Below are 14326 nucleotides of genomic sequence, written 5' to 3'. Positions count from 1 at the left end.
CCAGCCAGGCCTAGGGACCCTACCTGTGTATGAATTTCATGCACAAGGCCTCTAGTTAACAATATTATTGAATCATTGATAATTAGCAAATAGAACAAACTTATAAAAATACTTACCCTTAACAATTTTAATTTAATCAACTTAGACTTATTAGAGATTTTAAAAGCAGAACTTTTTAAAGAACTGTGATAGTTCTGACTTAAAACCCAACACTCAGTTGTAACAAAATCTGACAAAATGGGCCCTGTTTGTTTTTTCCACATATATTCTTTGTCTTTCTCTCTCTCTTTCTTTTTTCAAACCTTCCTTCTTAACACACTGAAGGCTTCCTTATTTCAACTCTGTAGTGTCTCAAAGTGACTAAAATTAAAGGCCCCCTCAGCTGGGATGATGATGGCCACCATCTGCTCTACTTTCCATGTACTTGCTCATAACCCTTCCCACTGCTCCGAGAGGTAGCCATTCTTATGTCCATGTTGTAGATGAGGACTCTGAGTCTCAGAGAGGTTCAAAGATTAGCCCAAGGCCCACGCTTATACACAATTACGGCTTAGGAGGGTCTGAAACTGTCTACCCATCCTCCCAACAACCTTTTATAGGCTTTCTCCCAACATCGTTGCCCTTCTAAAGGATAGACACATTCAAGGCTTCCCTGGAAGTACTGGGCTACTAGCAGGGGGTGGATTTTGATAATCCAAACCAGATGGTATGCTGGGAGGTGGGTGCTCTCGGAGTGCTTAAGGAACTAGTGAGTACAACAGGGTTGTCTTTGTTGGCCTGTCACGACCTGGGAGGACGCTGCGCCTGGCTCCAGCACGTGAGTGGCAAGTCCAGGCGGGCGCTCGGGCTCCCTTAACCACGGCGGCCGGCCCTGCCCCTGTGAGTGACTAGAGCGGGTTTTCCCCGCGTCCAACGCTGTACAGGAGCGCGGGCGAGGCCTGCTGGACAGCGCGGCCCCCGCTCCGTCTGCAAGGCCCGGAGGGAGGAGGGGGGGCTTCCATGCCCCGCCCTCCATGTCCCGCCCCTCAGACCCGCCCAAGGCCCCGCCCACTTTCCGGAGCAGAAAGCGAAGGCGCGCTCGGCCCTCGGCGCTCGCCTGCTCGGGTCTGGCGGACCGGCGGCAGCAGCGGGAAGAGTTTCGGGCTGGCGGGCCGGGCGGCCGGCGGTATGGAGGGGCCGCGGGCCGCCGCGGGCGGGGACGTCTCCCTGCACAACTTCAGCGCGAGGCTGTGGGAGCAGCTGGTGCACTTTCCACGTCATGCGGCTGACGGACTCGCTCTTCCTGTGGGTGGGGGCCACGCCGCACCTGCGCAACCTGGCCGTGGCCATGTGCAGCCGCTACGTGAGTGCGGGAGGGCTGCGGCGACGGGGAGGCGGGGAGAGGGGTGCTCGGGACACCGTGGGGGCGGTCCCTGGGCGGCCGGACCCGTGGCGGGAGCGGGGCTGGGCCGGTGGGACGGCGAGGGGGCTGGCGCCGTGGGGGCCTCAGGGCGCGCGCCCGGTGCCCGCCGAGGAGACCGCGGGCTCGGTTCCTCCAGGCCTGCGGGCGTCACCCGCTGGTCTCCCGAGCTCGTGGGGCCGTGGGAGCTCTCCCGAGCCCTTCCTGTGATGTCGGGGGGACGGGGGTCGGTCCGCACCAGCACCACCCGCGGTCAGGCCAGCACGTGGGAACTCCGGCGGGTCCCTCCCCGGCGCTCCCGCCACCCCGCGGGCCCCGCCACCCCGCGGGCTCCATCTCTCCTTCGCCTCTGTAGTTGCAGTGTCCGAGGGCTCCATCGTGAGTCCTCTGCTCCCCGTCACATCGCGCCCTGGGGGTGGCATCTTAGTGTTCACGCCCTCTTTCTGTTGGCCCACCGACATTTATGTGTTTCAGTACAGACCTCTTTCCTGAACTTCAGACTCCTGTGTCTTTACTTGGAAGTCTATTGCGTAGGCATAATAGGCATATCAAGACCAAGCCCTTGACCTATTCCCTAACCCTGCCCCTCTCACAGCCAGGCGCCTCTGTCACGGCGACTCCACAGGACCCGAGGACTATCCTTGATACCTCGCCCACACTCCACACGTATGGCAGTGACTCTGTGAGCCCTGCTGTCAGTCAAAACATACACGAGTCACTGTTAAGTAAATCAGAGAGAGAAAGACAAATACAGTAAGATTTCACTTATGTGGAATCTAAAAACAAACAAACAAAAAGAACAAACAGAACAAAACAGAAGCAGACGTGCCCATACAGAGAATAAACTGATGTCCCAGAGGGAGTGGAGTGGGGCATGGGTGAAAAAAAGTGAAGGTGAAAAAGAGGTACAAACTTTCTGTTATAAAATAAATAAAACATGCCCAGACGGTGTGGCTCAGTGGTTGAGCATTTACCTGTGAACCAGGAGATCACAGTTCAATTCCCGGTCAGGGCACATGCCTGGGTTGCGGGCTCAATCCCCAGTGTGGTGCATGCAGGATGCAGCTGATCAATGATTCTCTCTCATCATTAATGTTTCTATCTCTCTCCCTGTCCCTTCCTCTCTGAAATAAAAAAAAAAATATATTTAAAAATAACATAAGTCATGGGTATGTGATGAGGCTTATTGTGGTGATCATTTGGTAAGGTATACAAATGTAAAATCACTATGTTGCACACCTGAAACTAATATAATATTGTGTCAACTACACCTAAAAAAACCCATAGGGAATCTGATCACCTGTCACCTCCTTAACGTCTGCCACCCCTGCCAGGCTTGCAGCATCTCTCCTCTTTGGCTGATTTACCCCTCCCCCCTTCTTTCGGTATTAGTTTCTTAGAGCTGCTGTAACAAACTAGGTGGCTTATAACAACAGAGATTTGTTCTCTCACAGTTCTGGAGGCCAGAAGTCTGCCATCAAGGTGTTGTCAGGGCTGGTTCCTTGAGGCTCCAAGGGAGGGGCCATGCCACCTTCTGGTGTGCTGGCATTCCTTGGTGTTCCTCAGCTGTGGCCTCATCACTTCAGTCTCTGCTTCCAGTGTTATGTGGCCTTCTTCTCCGAGTGTCTCTGTGTGTGTCTTCTTTTCTTTTAAGGGCATCAGTCATAATAAATTAAGGGTCCACCCTACTCCAGTGAGACCTCATCTTAACTTACATTTTAATTATTCCTGCAAAGACCTTATTTCCAAATGAAGTCCCATTCACAGGTACAAGGGGTTAGGACATGGACATAACTTTTTGGAGGACACAGTTCAACCCATAACAGTGCCTGCAGTTAGATACTGTCATTCCTTTCCTCCAGACCTTTCCAGAAAGAAACTCAGAGCACAGTCCAGAGACTTTACAGTGACCCTCCAGGCCCTGTTACCTGAGAGCTCCCCTGCTCGGCCTCCTCCCTGCCCACCCCCTGGCCCCTTGGCTGCTCTGGCACACTGGCATGCCCCCAGCTGTTGCTCCCTCTGCAGTTTTGTCTGTTTTATGACAAGCTGCTTGTTAAATTCTTGTTGAATGAATGAGTGAGGAACCATTGGGGAATTCTCCTTTTGCTAGAGGGGACTGACAGTAACCCCAGGCAGCCAGGCAATAAGAATGGTAATCTCTGAGGGGCCCCAGGGATGGTGGGAAATGAGAGGAGTGAGCCATCAGGCAGGAGCTGGGCAAAGCTTTGGGAAGGAGACAGCCTCTGGATGGGCCTCATACAGTATCCCTCTTCCCTCTGGCTGCCCTTCTCATAGGCTTTTCCTTCTCGCTGTTCTTTTTCTGGTGTGTTTTCTTTTTTTTCATTTCCAGTGGGTACCAGCAGGTGGGCCTTTGGGCAGGTGGCAATTCCAGGTCTTCCTTCATTGGAGGAGAGGAAGAGCCAGCTTCACACAGAGGGGCAGGGGGTTATGGGCTGTGCTGTGTGTTTGGAGAACATGGTGCCCTGGAGCCGCTTCATCTTCTTTCCTAACCCTAAGGCTGTGGGCCCATGGGGTAAGACCAGGCATCGATTCCTGGAATCGGTTTCAAGACTCCAGCTGTGGGCGGCCATGGTAGTCTCACCACTTGCTAGTCATAGCTCTCAGTAGGGTGTATTTTCTGAGCTGGAAAGTCATCTTACATCAAGATTGGGGAAAAGGAAAAGGAACCACTCCCACCGACTGGCCACAGTGTGCCTAGGCATTGTGCCAGGGGCAGAGGACTGGGCCAGCTGGAGAGAAGAGGTGTCGGCCATAGCTTAGGGCAGGGAAACAAGGTTCCAGTGGACCGGGGCTCGCACACCGCAGCCTGCGGGCTGGCTCGCGCCTCCTTTTGTGTTAGGGTTTTATTGGAACACAGCTATGCCCATCCTTAATAGGGTCCGACAGCTTTTGCACTCTGATGGCAGAGTTGAGCAGTTGTCTATAGAAACTAAACTGACTGCCTACCATCTGGCCCTTCTTAGAAAACATTTACTGGCCCATGAGCCGGGGATGGCTCCAAAGGGTCTGTGAGGTCTCTTCCCTTTCCCCAAAGTCCCCACATGTAAGACTAGACCATGTAGAACAAAACCATACAACTTTTGCTCATCCAGCTGGCTTGCCTTGCAGCCAGTGGCTCTGTGTGATGCCAGAGAAGCTGCAGGGCCCCAGCGGCAGGAGGGAAGCGGCTTGGGACCAGGGAAGACGGGGTGGGGGACCCTTTGTGCGCAGAGAACTAGGATGCGCCTGGGTGAGTGGAAGGTGGTCCTCCGGCCGCAATAAAGCCGTCTACGCATGTGTCTACCTGGGAGACCGGCTTTACACAGTGTGATTTCAGAAATAATGAAGTGGAGAAAAGGGTAACAGTGTGGGTTTTTAGTTTTGTTTTTGATCAGAAAAGGTCACCCTGTTAAGGTAGGTTTTCTGTTTTCAGGAGGTTTAACTGTAAATACTATTAACAGTTAAAATGTTGAACTTGAAATCTGTAAACAGCAAATTCATTAAGATCACATTTTTGTATCTTTCTCAAGGAAAAATCATGAAGTGAATGTTTTTATTCTTTTCATCTTTTGTGGCCTAATCGAATTCTGTCTCGCACTGAAATAACTTGAACCCTTAGGAGATATGGAGCAGGCTCTGGTCTGTGCGCTGCTCACAGTAAAAGGAATTTTGGCCGCATTATAAGTTACCGGGTTTTTCATTTTCAGCGAGGCCTTTTTAATGGGAAGGGGAATTACTTCCATTTTGTGATTGGAAGTAAGATTACCTCTGGATTCCAAAGGGGCCACATTTACTTATCTTTAGTTTTATTGCTTCTTATCTGAAATGAGAATTGACCAAGTGTAGCCAGAAGTTTTTATTTTCATTATTTGGACACTGATGGCTGGTGCCCTTTTGCAGAGTCACGGGGCCTTTGTGCGCTTGAAGAGCCCAGACACCCTTCGGGGAGTGGAGCTGTGGTTCTCCGTCAGGTGAGGAGGTAGGTGTCCTGCCTCCTCTGCTGCTGGCTGCCAGGGTGAGGGCCCGCAGGCACGTGGCACCCAGACTCCGATAGCCTCCTTTTAGCTCTGGCCTTAATGATCTTGTTTGCTTCCACCTTGGTTGTGACGTTGCCCGTCAGCATGCTTTGGAATTTCCAGCACTAAACCACGCCCTTAGTGTGAAACAACTCCTAGAACTATTGTCAGCACGGTGATGCCAGGGTCACGTGGCTGCTCCTCATCTCTCCCGCTGTGTGAGCTCAGAGCGTAGAGGGCCAGCCCGCCTGGCTGCTGACACCGATGCCAGGCCTTCTTCTCTTGGCCGATGTGTCTGACCTCCCAGGACCTCCACTGCCGCCCGCGTGAAGAGTCAGCAGTGGCAGAAGTTCAGCTGAGGGAGAAGCCGCATCGCACTCTCTGTTTTCCTTTCAGGACTCCATCCCTGTGTCCACCTCCCTCCTCGGAGACACTTCGGACACGACCTCCACTGGCCTTGCCCAGCGCTTAGGTACGTACCCATGGCGGCTACAGGAGCGGCTAGATGGGGCCTCGCTGTGTGATGGAATCGTGAGGCAAGTCACTTTAGAGGTGAATCTTTATGTCAGGAGATAAATCAACTCATCACGGCAGAGTAAGCCCAGACCTTGGTGAATTGTGTCTCCTTTAGGAGCACATCCCTATCACGTGGTCTCACCACTGTCTCAGATCAGCCTGTGCCTCGGGGACTCCCATGTCGTGCCCTGGCTGCTGCCCAAGCTTATGAGGGACGGGTGACCCGGGTCCTTCTATAAGCACGTTACTTCTGGTGGGGGTGAGTGTGAAGGGCGCCACTGTGCCGAGGGCAGTGCTGCAGGAGCCTCCTGGGCTCTGGGGAGTCAGTGGAGCCTGTGGAGCAGGGAGCCAGCCTGTGCAGGAGGGACGGTCCTACATTCCCGGATGCCGTCAGCATTCAGAGGGAGACTGGCCTGGCCTCAGTGTGGTGAAGGGTGGGTGTGAAGCAAGAGCCTGAAGCTGAAGGTTCCCCTCTCCTACACCCCAGACACACTTCCTGTAAGTACCCAGGCAGTCCGGGTGAGGACAGCATGTGTGCCGCCTCGGCCAGTGTGCACGGTCCCCTGGCCATCCAGGTGCCAGGGCCTTGAACAGTAGGGCCGCCTCTGTGGCCGCTCAGTCTTCGTGGTCACCAGTGTTCCCAGCCGGTTCAGATGTAGCGCCCGTGTACTGGTGCTGGGCGTGTGCAGCGGATGGGGCCCAGCCTTGTGTTTTATTGGTGTTGACAGTTCTATCCACTTAATCCCTGAAAAGTGGAAACAAGTCAGTCTGGAAGGCACCCTGGTAAACAGAACACCCACACAGTTCAGGTGGCACACAGGTGCCAGGGGCAGGTTGAGGAGAGGCCATTCTAGACTCGCCACACAGTTCTGAGCATGGACAAGGTGAGGCCACGAGGGCAGCTGCTGCAGCATTTTGGGAACATCACTGTACCTTTTCTTAAGCCTGAAATTAGAGAAACCTGACTAGTAAGTTGTTTGGTAACTTCGTATTAGGAGGTAATTTTAAATTTATAGAAAAGTTGCAAGAAAAGATACAGAGCATTCCTGCTTAGCTCCAGCATTCCTGTCTAGCCCGCACCCAGATTCCCAGTTGTTACTGTTCCTGTGTTCACGTCATTGTTTTTTCTGAACCACGTGAAAGTAGGTTGAAGACATGACTGTTCCACGTGTTTCACTGTATTGCCAGTGTTTAAGGGGTAACATTCATGTTACAGACCACTGTGTGCCTGCCCGACACAGTGAAGATGAGGGTGTTCATAGTTCTGGGCCAGAAAACTGGTGGGTCACCACAGTGTGGATGACAGACTGGTAGTGCAGGGTGGTGGGCGCACGTTTGGTGCGCCATGTTTTTTGTGCCAAAAAGGAAGATGTGTCCTTGAGATGGAGGGCTAATAGTTTGTATGCAAAAAAAATAGGGTTCTTTTGATTTTTTGTTTTATTAATCTTCATCTGAGGATTTTTTTCTTTTTTAGAGAGAGTGGAAGGGAGTGGGGAGAGAGAGGAAGATTTTGATGTGAGAGACACACTTCGATTGGTTGCCTTCCACAGGTGCCCCAACTGGGGCCGGGGATTAAACTTGCAACCCAGGTTTGTGCCATTGACTGGGAATTGAACTTGAGATCCTTAGGTGCCTCAGCTGACACTCTAATCACTGAACAACACTGGCCAGGGCAGGTTCTTTTTCTTTTTTAGTTTGTGCAAATGTTGGGGACTTTGTCTAGAAGGGGTAATGAGAAGAGAGCAGGGTCCCAAACAGATGAAAAGAAGTGAGAGAAGAGATGATAGAGGGTTCAGGGTAACCCTGGAAGCATTGGAGGCTGCGGTGTGGATGAGAACCCCCCTGTGTGGCTCTGGAGGGCAGCGCTGGCTGGGTCTGCTGGGCAGACGATGTGGCGGGCACAGTCTTGCTCCCTGTAAGACCCTGTCTTAGCAAGTAGAGAGATTGGAACCAGAGCAGCCCTTCTGGTGGACAGGGAATTTCCCGCCCCCTGAATGAGGGCAGGCTGGGCCAGCATCCCAGTCTCACTTCTCCTGACCACCTCTTTGCCTTTGATGCTGGGTTGGCGTGGTCATCTGAAGTCCGTGGGATGGGAGGGTGGGTGCGTGCCTCTGTGGGGAGGAGGAGTCTGTAACCGCCCTGTGTGTGGTGTGAGGCCGAGGGAGGAGGCCCCAGCTCTGGTGCAGTTACACTATTTAGCTGATTTAGACTTGCTGCCCGGCTGTCCTCAGGATGTCTGTCTCATCTTTCATACTGATTTCTGCAGTTGGAGCTGTACACCTTAATTACTATTGTTCTGCAGAAAGGGGCTCAAACATAGCCAACATCAAATTGAAAATTAGATATTTGTGTGTATATGTGTATTTGCCCACACATATAAATATGCATGTGCGTGTGTATCTGCATGGGTACACACAGAAATGGAGAAATGTAGGATTATTGGTGTTTTTTGAAAAGTGAAACAAACAGTGGTTCTTAAACGTTAGTATTCGGATCCCTAGAGGTCTCGTGGACATCAGTGTTGGCCGCCAGCCCAGCCTTTCTGATCCCGCTGGCCTGGGGGTGGGGCCTGAGCATGTGTGTCTCTGATGAGTTCCCAGGGGATGCTGCTGCTGTGGGGACCACACTTGAAGAGCCACTGTTCTAGAGACTTAGAACGGTCCCAAAGACTTTAGTCTGCATTTGCAGCAGCTGCCTCTGAGGTCATAAAAACCAGAACTTTCTTCTCCCCCTGAAAGCCCATTGTCTTTTCCCCTGTATTGCTCAGCTGTAAGGTCTTCCCGAGGCACACAGAGTCTCTAGATATTTCAGTCATGGCTGTGTCAATGTGTTTTCTCTTTTTAGCCAGGAAGACCAACAAGCAGGTGTTTGTCAGCTATAACCTACAAAATACAGACAATAACTTCGCATTACTTGTAGAAAACAGGATCAAGGAAGAAATGGAGGCTTTTCCGGAAAAGTTCTAGCTGAGGCGGAAGTGAGGATTTCTAACTTATGTACAATATACATTTAAATAAATGAGTTGAATTCCACTGTTTGTCACCAGGTTAATGTGTTTACATTTTGTCTTTAAAGGGTTAATCTTATTAATTCTCCTCTTCTCCCTCACCAGATTGTGGGCCAGAAGGCTGTCATTGATCAAACTTGGGAAGAAGAAAAGCAAAATGGGCAGTAGTTGCCTTGTGACCAGTGATGGAGAAAAGGGGTTCAGATGGGATTTTGTTGTGAAGGGGGCTAAAAAGACTGAAGGGTTAAATTAGCTGTGACTCTGTTGTGTCCATTCCCAGTTAAAATGGGAGATGATAAGCCTTCCCTGGCACGTCTCTCTGCTGTGCTCACCCTCGGGCCTGGGTCGGAGCCCCACTCCTCACAGCTCACTAGACTTGTGGTCTTGGTGAAGTCTCTCACTTCTCTGGGCCCTGTTTCCTCACCTACAAAATGGGAATGATCTCCACTCTGCTGGGTTAGTGTCAGGATTAACTGCACAGAAATACTTTGCAAACTATAAGTGCAATGGCAATGAAGAGTCAGTTCCGGCTTTATCTACATGTGGATCCAAATGCTTGCCCTCCTGTTACCATTGTCTTCTCCTTCTCCTCTCTCTCTTTTTCCCCCCAAGTCCCAAGTACCTGTTTTGGTCATGTTTAATCCTTAGCCTTTTTCTGCCTACCACTTGAAGTAGATTCTAATCTTTTTAGTACTGAAAGGAGTTTTTAGGGGTAAAATAGGCAAGTGTAGGGAGTTTTAGGAATTAGGGGGTCCATGCGGGAGGAAGACATGGTTGTGGCTTGGAGCTGCCAAAAGGCATATATTCACAGAGAATAAAAGGTGCCACAGGATAAGGGAAAAGGAAGACATCCATTTACAGAAGACAGGGAAAAGCCCCAGGGTATGGGGAGAAAGAGGAAACAGACTTCCACAGATAGAGAAATGCTGACAAATGGGAGAAGGAACAGATTTTCACAGGAGATAGAGAATTCCACCACTGAAGGGGGAGAAATAAAGGGGGCACCATGTGGGTTTTGAGCTTTGAAGCTGATAAGTGACCAGTTGGAAGGCAGCAACAAGAAACAAAGAACTGCAGCCTTTATAATCCTTAGGAAGAAGGAGCTTAGTGGGCTACCCCTTGGGGACCTCCTCCCTACGTGGGAGTTTGTATTTGTTTCCAATAAATTTCCACCTTTGCATCTACCACCTTTTGTCTGTGGCTTCATTCTTTGAATCTACCTGGACAAGAACTCGGGAAAGAAATGACCCTTGCCTCCTGCTCAGGAAAGCACCGACTCAGTACCAAATGCTACACATTTTGCTTGTTTTTTCACTCCTTTTCCCAAAGGCCAGTATTTCCTGGGTCAGTGGCTCCAAAGCTTGGCTTCACATTCAGATCTGTGGGGGAGTTCTCACAGGCTGCCTATGCCTCCCCCACCCAAGACGCCGATGGCCTGGGCCCAGGCGTTGGGTTGAAAAGCTCCCAGGTGCTCAGCACAGGCAAGCCAGAGACCACTGGCCAAACACTTGCTAGTCTTTGGAGCCCACCTGGACCCGTTTTGTTACTGGAGGCTGGTAGTCTAGGGCTCTGTAACACTTCATGCAGTGGTAAAAGCATTGAGCCCGGGGTAAGCAGCCGGGGGTGGTGACATTGTGGCTGGGAAATAAAGGCATTTCAGAGCAGTAGGTGTGGGGTTTAAGATGTTCCCTCCTTAGCAGACTTCCTGTGCTAGCCTCCCAGGCCTCAGCCAGTGTCACCGAGCTGAGAGCTCAGTGGGCACCCTCTCTAGGAAGAGTAAGTAACACAAAATCAGGGCTATGGAGAGAAGAGTTTGGTATAAAACTTTATTAAAGAAACATTGTTTTCTTGTGAAAAAATACTACATTAGAGAAGAAGGTTTTGGTTATCAGTCTTTCCTTATAGAATCACAGTGTCAGATAATCATTTCTCAACCTTTCTGGGAACTTGCAGGTCACAGATTAGCAGGACATCAATACACAAGAGAAAAGAACTCTCAAATTTACTGATGGCCCCATTTCTCAGGTGGTTTAGACTGGCCCTGAATAAACAGTCTGTGTTTAATCCTCTCTGCCTCTGCCTGCCTTTAAGACCAGGACTCTGCAAGCAGATGAGGGCCACCCACCCTTCCCAGGCCGAGTGAAGACTCGGTTCACAGAGGCGCTAAAACAGGGACTCAGCAAGGTCTGAATAAAGAGTTTTTATTACTTGTCAATGGTCATGAAATGCCCTTCATTGGATACCATCAGATGAGGTAGGGAAGACATTCCAGAGGAAATTTGTTAATGGGGCAACATTTTTATTTCTGTACATTTACATACAAATTTTCCTCAAAGGTACAACAGATGTGACATCATGCAGACATTATCTTTGAACGACACAGTTCAGAACTCGATAGGCTTGTGCTATGAATGAGCACCTCCAGAGTGAGCCCGGTGGATGTGCAGTAACACGGTTCTGACTAGGAACCTCAAATGTTGGGGCGGCAGAAAGGACAGAGGGATTATCCCCACTGGACAGAACACACTGCTGCGTTTCCAAAACACCTACAGCAAAGCCAGGCATCCTTTGAAAGTGAAGCGTGGGCTTTCCCCAGCACGTGCGCGCGCGCGTGCGCCACCTAGGGGCTGGGAGGTGCGATGGTCACAATTCATTTAATGGCACTTCAGTCATTTCTTGTTTGGCTCTAGGAAGTGGTATTGTTTGAGTGCAGTACTTCCTTTACGATGTCCATTTTTGCTTTCTGTTCTGTGGCCAAAACAACTTACCAGCCCCTTTCCTCTAGTTGCAAGTAATTATACTCTTTTAGAAAACAAAAGATTTAAAACTTTTCCCTATTTGTCTTGGGTGCTAGTACTTAGGGTACTTGCTCTGAGTTATGATTGACTTCTGGAAAAGAACAGATGAAGAGCTGTCCAGCCCTGCCTCAGGCGTTCACATTTGTGCATAACTTATTGAAAGGGGTTACAGCTCCCCGAGAGGATAGCAGGATGCAAGAGTGGCTGGTGGAGGAGAGTGGCTGCAGCACATACCTGGAGGTGACTCCCTGGGCGGGTAGGAGGTGATGGGAAAGTGGACTTGAAATGGCAGGTGTCTGTGAACTGTTTCCCTACTGACCACGAAGGAAACAGGACTGAGGAGTCCAAGCTTGACCAATAGGTGCTAGGGAGCTGGTGGCTGCAGCCCCTTCCCATGCAGAGCAAGGCGGGACTGGACGTGTGTCAGGCTCAGTGGGCCCTGGCCGCCTTGCCCACTTGGTGTGGGATTTCACAGGGAAGCTTTTCTGCTTTGGCTACATTTGATAAAGGTGTTCCTTAAGAGCTTCAGATATTCTTAAGCTAACCCAGCAACAGAAGAGGAGCTCAGCCTAACCCTGAAGAGGAACAGGAGTTTGTAAGTGCTGTGCCTTCCCTCCGCCTTCCTAGAGATTACCGGCAGCACTCTGCAGCTCCATCACATTTTAAGGGAGGCTTCTGCGATCAGCGAGAGAAGGCTACAATACTTCCGTAGTACAGTAAGGGGACTGCAAGGTGCCCCGGTGCTGGGGTGATGCAGACATACACCTGGCCAGGTGCAGGCCCAGGACCTCACTGGCTCCTACCCACCTTCCTCAACTGCTCAGGGGCTTGGCGGCTGCATATGTCATGTCCTGGATTAATGGGTCTTGCTGCCAGGTGGCTTGTCGCAAGTACTCTAAAAAAGGCAGAAGGTATTCAACAAGTTTGGCACGCGGAGGCTGCACGTTTGTAAAGAAAGGCCTTTGTAAAGTAAGGTGAATGTGGACCCACATGGAAACATGGAACAAAAGTGACCTAAGAGATGAGAGAAGGTGAGGATGAGTGGGGCTTGAAATAGGGAGACTGGCCAGGTGGCCTTCTTCCTAGGCAGCGGCCCTTGGACGAAGCTGGAGACCCCAGACCCCGTTGATTCGACAGAAAGTACGGTTTAGTCACTGGAGTCACACACACTTGCAAGTTTCACCTCCTCACCATATTTTTTTTTTATCAAGTCACCAGTTCCTATTGAAGTCCACCAGATTCGGAGGGGAGTGGTGGGCGGAGACAGTAAGAAACAGGCCAGGAGAAAGCTAGAAGGGGAGAAAGGGAAGTTAAGCCAACCCCTTTTCAGGCCCTTTGAGTTCTAGCAACTGTCAGTTGGAGGTCACCTAAGTCACAGGCCCGAGACTATGATTTCCTGGGGATAACACAGCCCATGACAAAGACACATGTCACAAAGTGGGGGGTGCGGTGGGTGGACAATTCTAGAAAGGACCCAGGCTGTCTGGAAAATCAGGTGCCTACGTTGCTCAAGGGGGCGCCTGCCTGCGCCAATGAAGCTTGTTCCTTAGTGGCCCCCGGCGTGTCCTTGCGGAGCCCTCCAAGCTTCCTCTGAAACACCCTCAGACAGGTGAGAACGCCTGACGTGAAAGGGAAGAGGAAGCCTGCATTGTCTGGGACAAGCAATGAAGTCAGTGACGACCCTTGGCTATTGGGGATGGGAGTTGAACTTTGGGGAGTTATTGCTTCCTCTCAATTGGTCTTGAAGCTTTAAGAGAGGCAGGAGGTCAGTTGGACTAACCTATGAGCATCCCACTGCTTGCCCCAAGCCCCACCTCTGTGCTGAGGGAAGGGGGAGGAAGCAGGAAGCAGGCAAAGGCAGGCATGAGGGGGACCGGCTCCCACAGGTTTGCAGTCTCAGTGTGAAATCAGTGGGAGCGACAGTCATCCAAGCTGGTGATGCCGTGTGGTGTGCTCCAGATGTGCATGCGCTGTCTTTGGGAGAGCACCCACCCTCTGTGGGTTTGCCTTAGTCCTCTACTTCAGTTCTTGTCCCATTGGTTTCCCGTCAGAAAGTAGCGTGTTTTCAGGTAGTGCTGGAAAAGCTGATGGTGGAGGGAGATTTCCCGCAGAGCTGAATCTGAGAAAGCATTAATGCTAAATGCCTCACCTCAGCGCATCTAGTCGTGAACTGAACCAGGCAAACTTGGGTCAGAAAACTGGCGACACTGCCACGGATCATTTACGATTTGTGGTGACATGTTGAAGCTTTTCCCCAAAGAGTTTCCAGCATCCAGTACAGAAGGATGATCTTGAAGGAAAGATTAAGCTGGTTTTAATGACATTCGTAAGCTGCTTTCTCCCAAAACATGGACCAGAAGCTCTGACCCTACAAACACAAAACCTTTCAGACCATCAGCCTCTCTGGCGGACACCTCATTGCTTACATGTCAGCGTGGCGCAGTCTGAACTGCTCGCGGTGGTGTGTCTGCGCACAGCCCGCGGCCCTGGGGGCATCTGGCCGCTGCCGGCGAGGAGACTGGGTCCCTCTTTCGAAGGGGGTGGTTCTATTTCAAGATCAGTGAGAGGAAAGGGAATAAAGTGCTTCTCG

At 51.0% G+C, this 14326-nt stretch overlaps 1 protein-coding gene across 1 annotated transcript; it reads left to right on the top strand.

The window, feature by feature from the left end:
• Positions 1 to 1090: 1090 nt before the first annotated feature.
• On the top strand, positions 1091 to 10125 carry PSMG4 (proteasome assembly chaperone 4). Its single transcript, XM_006110004.3, is given in 5 exon segments — positions 1091 to 1248; positions 1250 to 1342; positions 5812 to 5887; positions 8776 to 8908; positions 9044 to 10125. Coding segments are annotated over 4 exon segments (372 nt in total). The 5' UTR covers positions 1091 to 1167; the 3' UTR covers positions 8898 to 8908; positions 9044 to 10125.
• The last annotated feature ends 4201 nt before the right edge of the window (positions 10126 to 14326 follow it).

This window comes from Myotis lucifugus, unplaced genomic scaffold (genome assembly GCF_000147115.1).
Source record: "Myotis lucifugus unplaced genomic scaffold, Myoluc2.0 scaffold_21, whole genome shotgun sequence".
Lineage (NCBI taxonomy): Eukaryota > Metazoa > Chordata > Mammalia > Chiroptera > Vespertilionidae > Myotis > Myotis lucifugus.
Note: the sequence above shows the minus strand (reverse complement) of the source record. Positions and strands in the feature narration are given on the sequence as shown.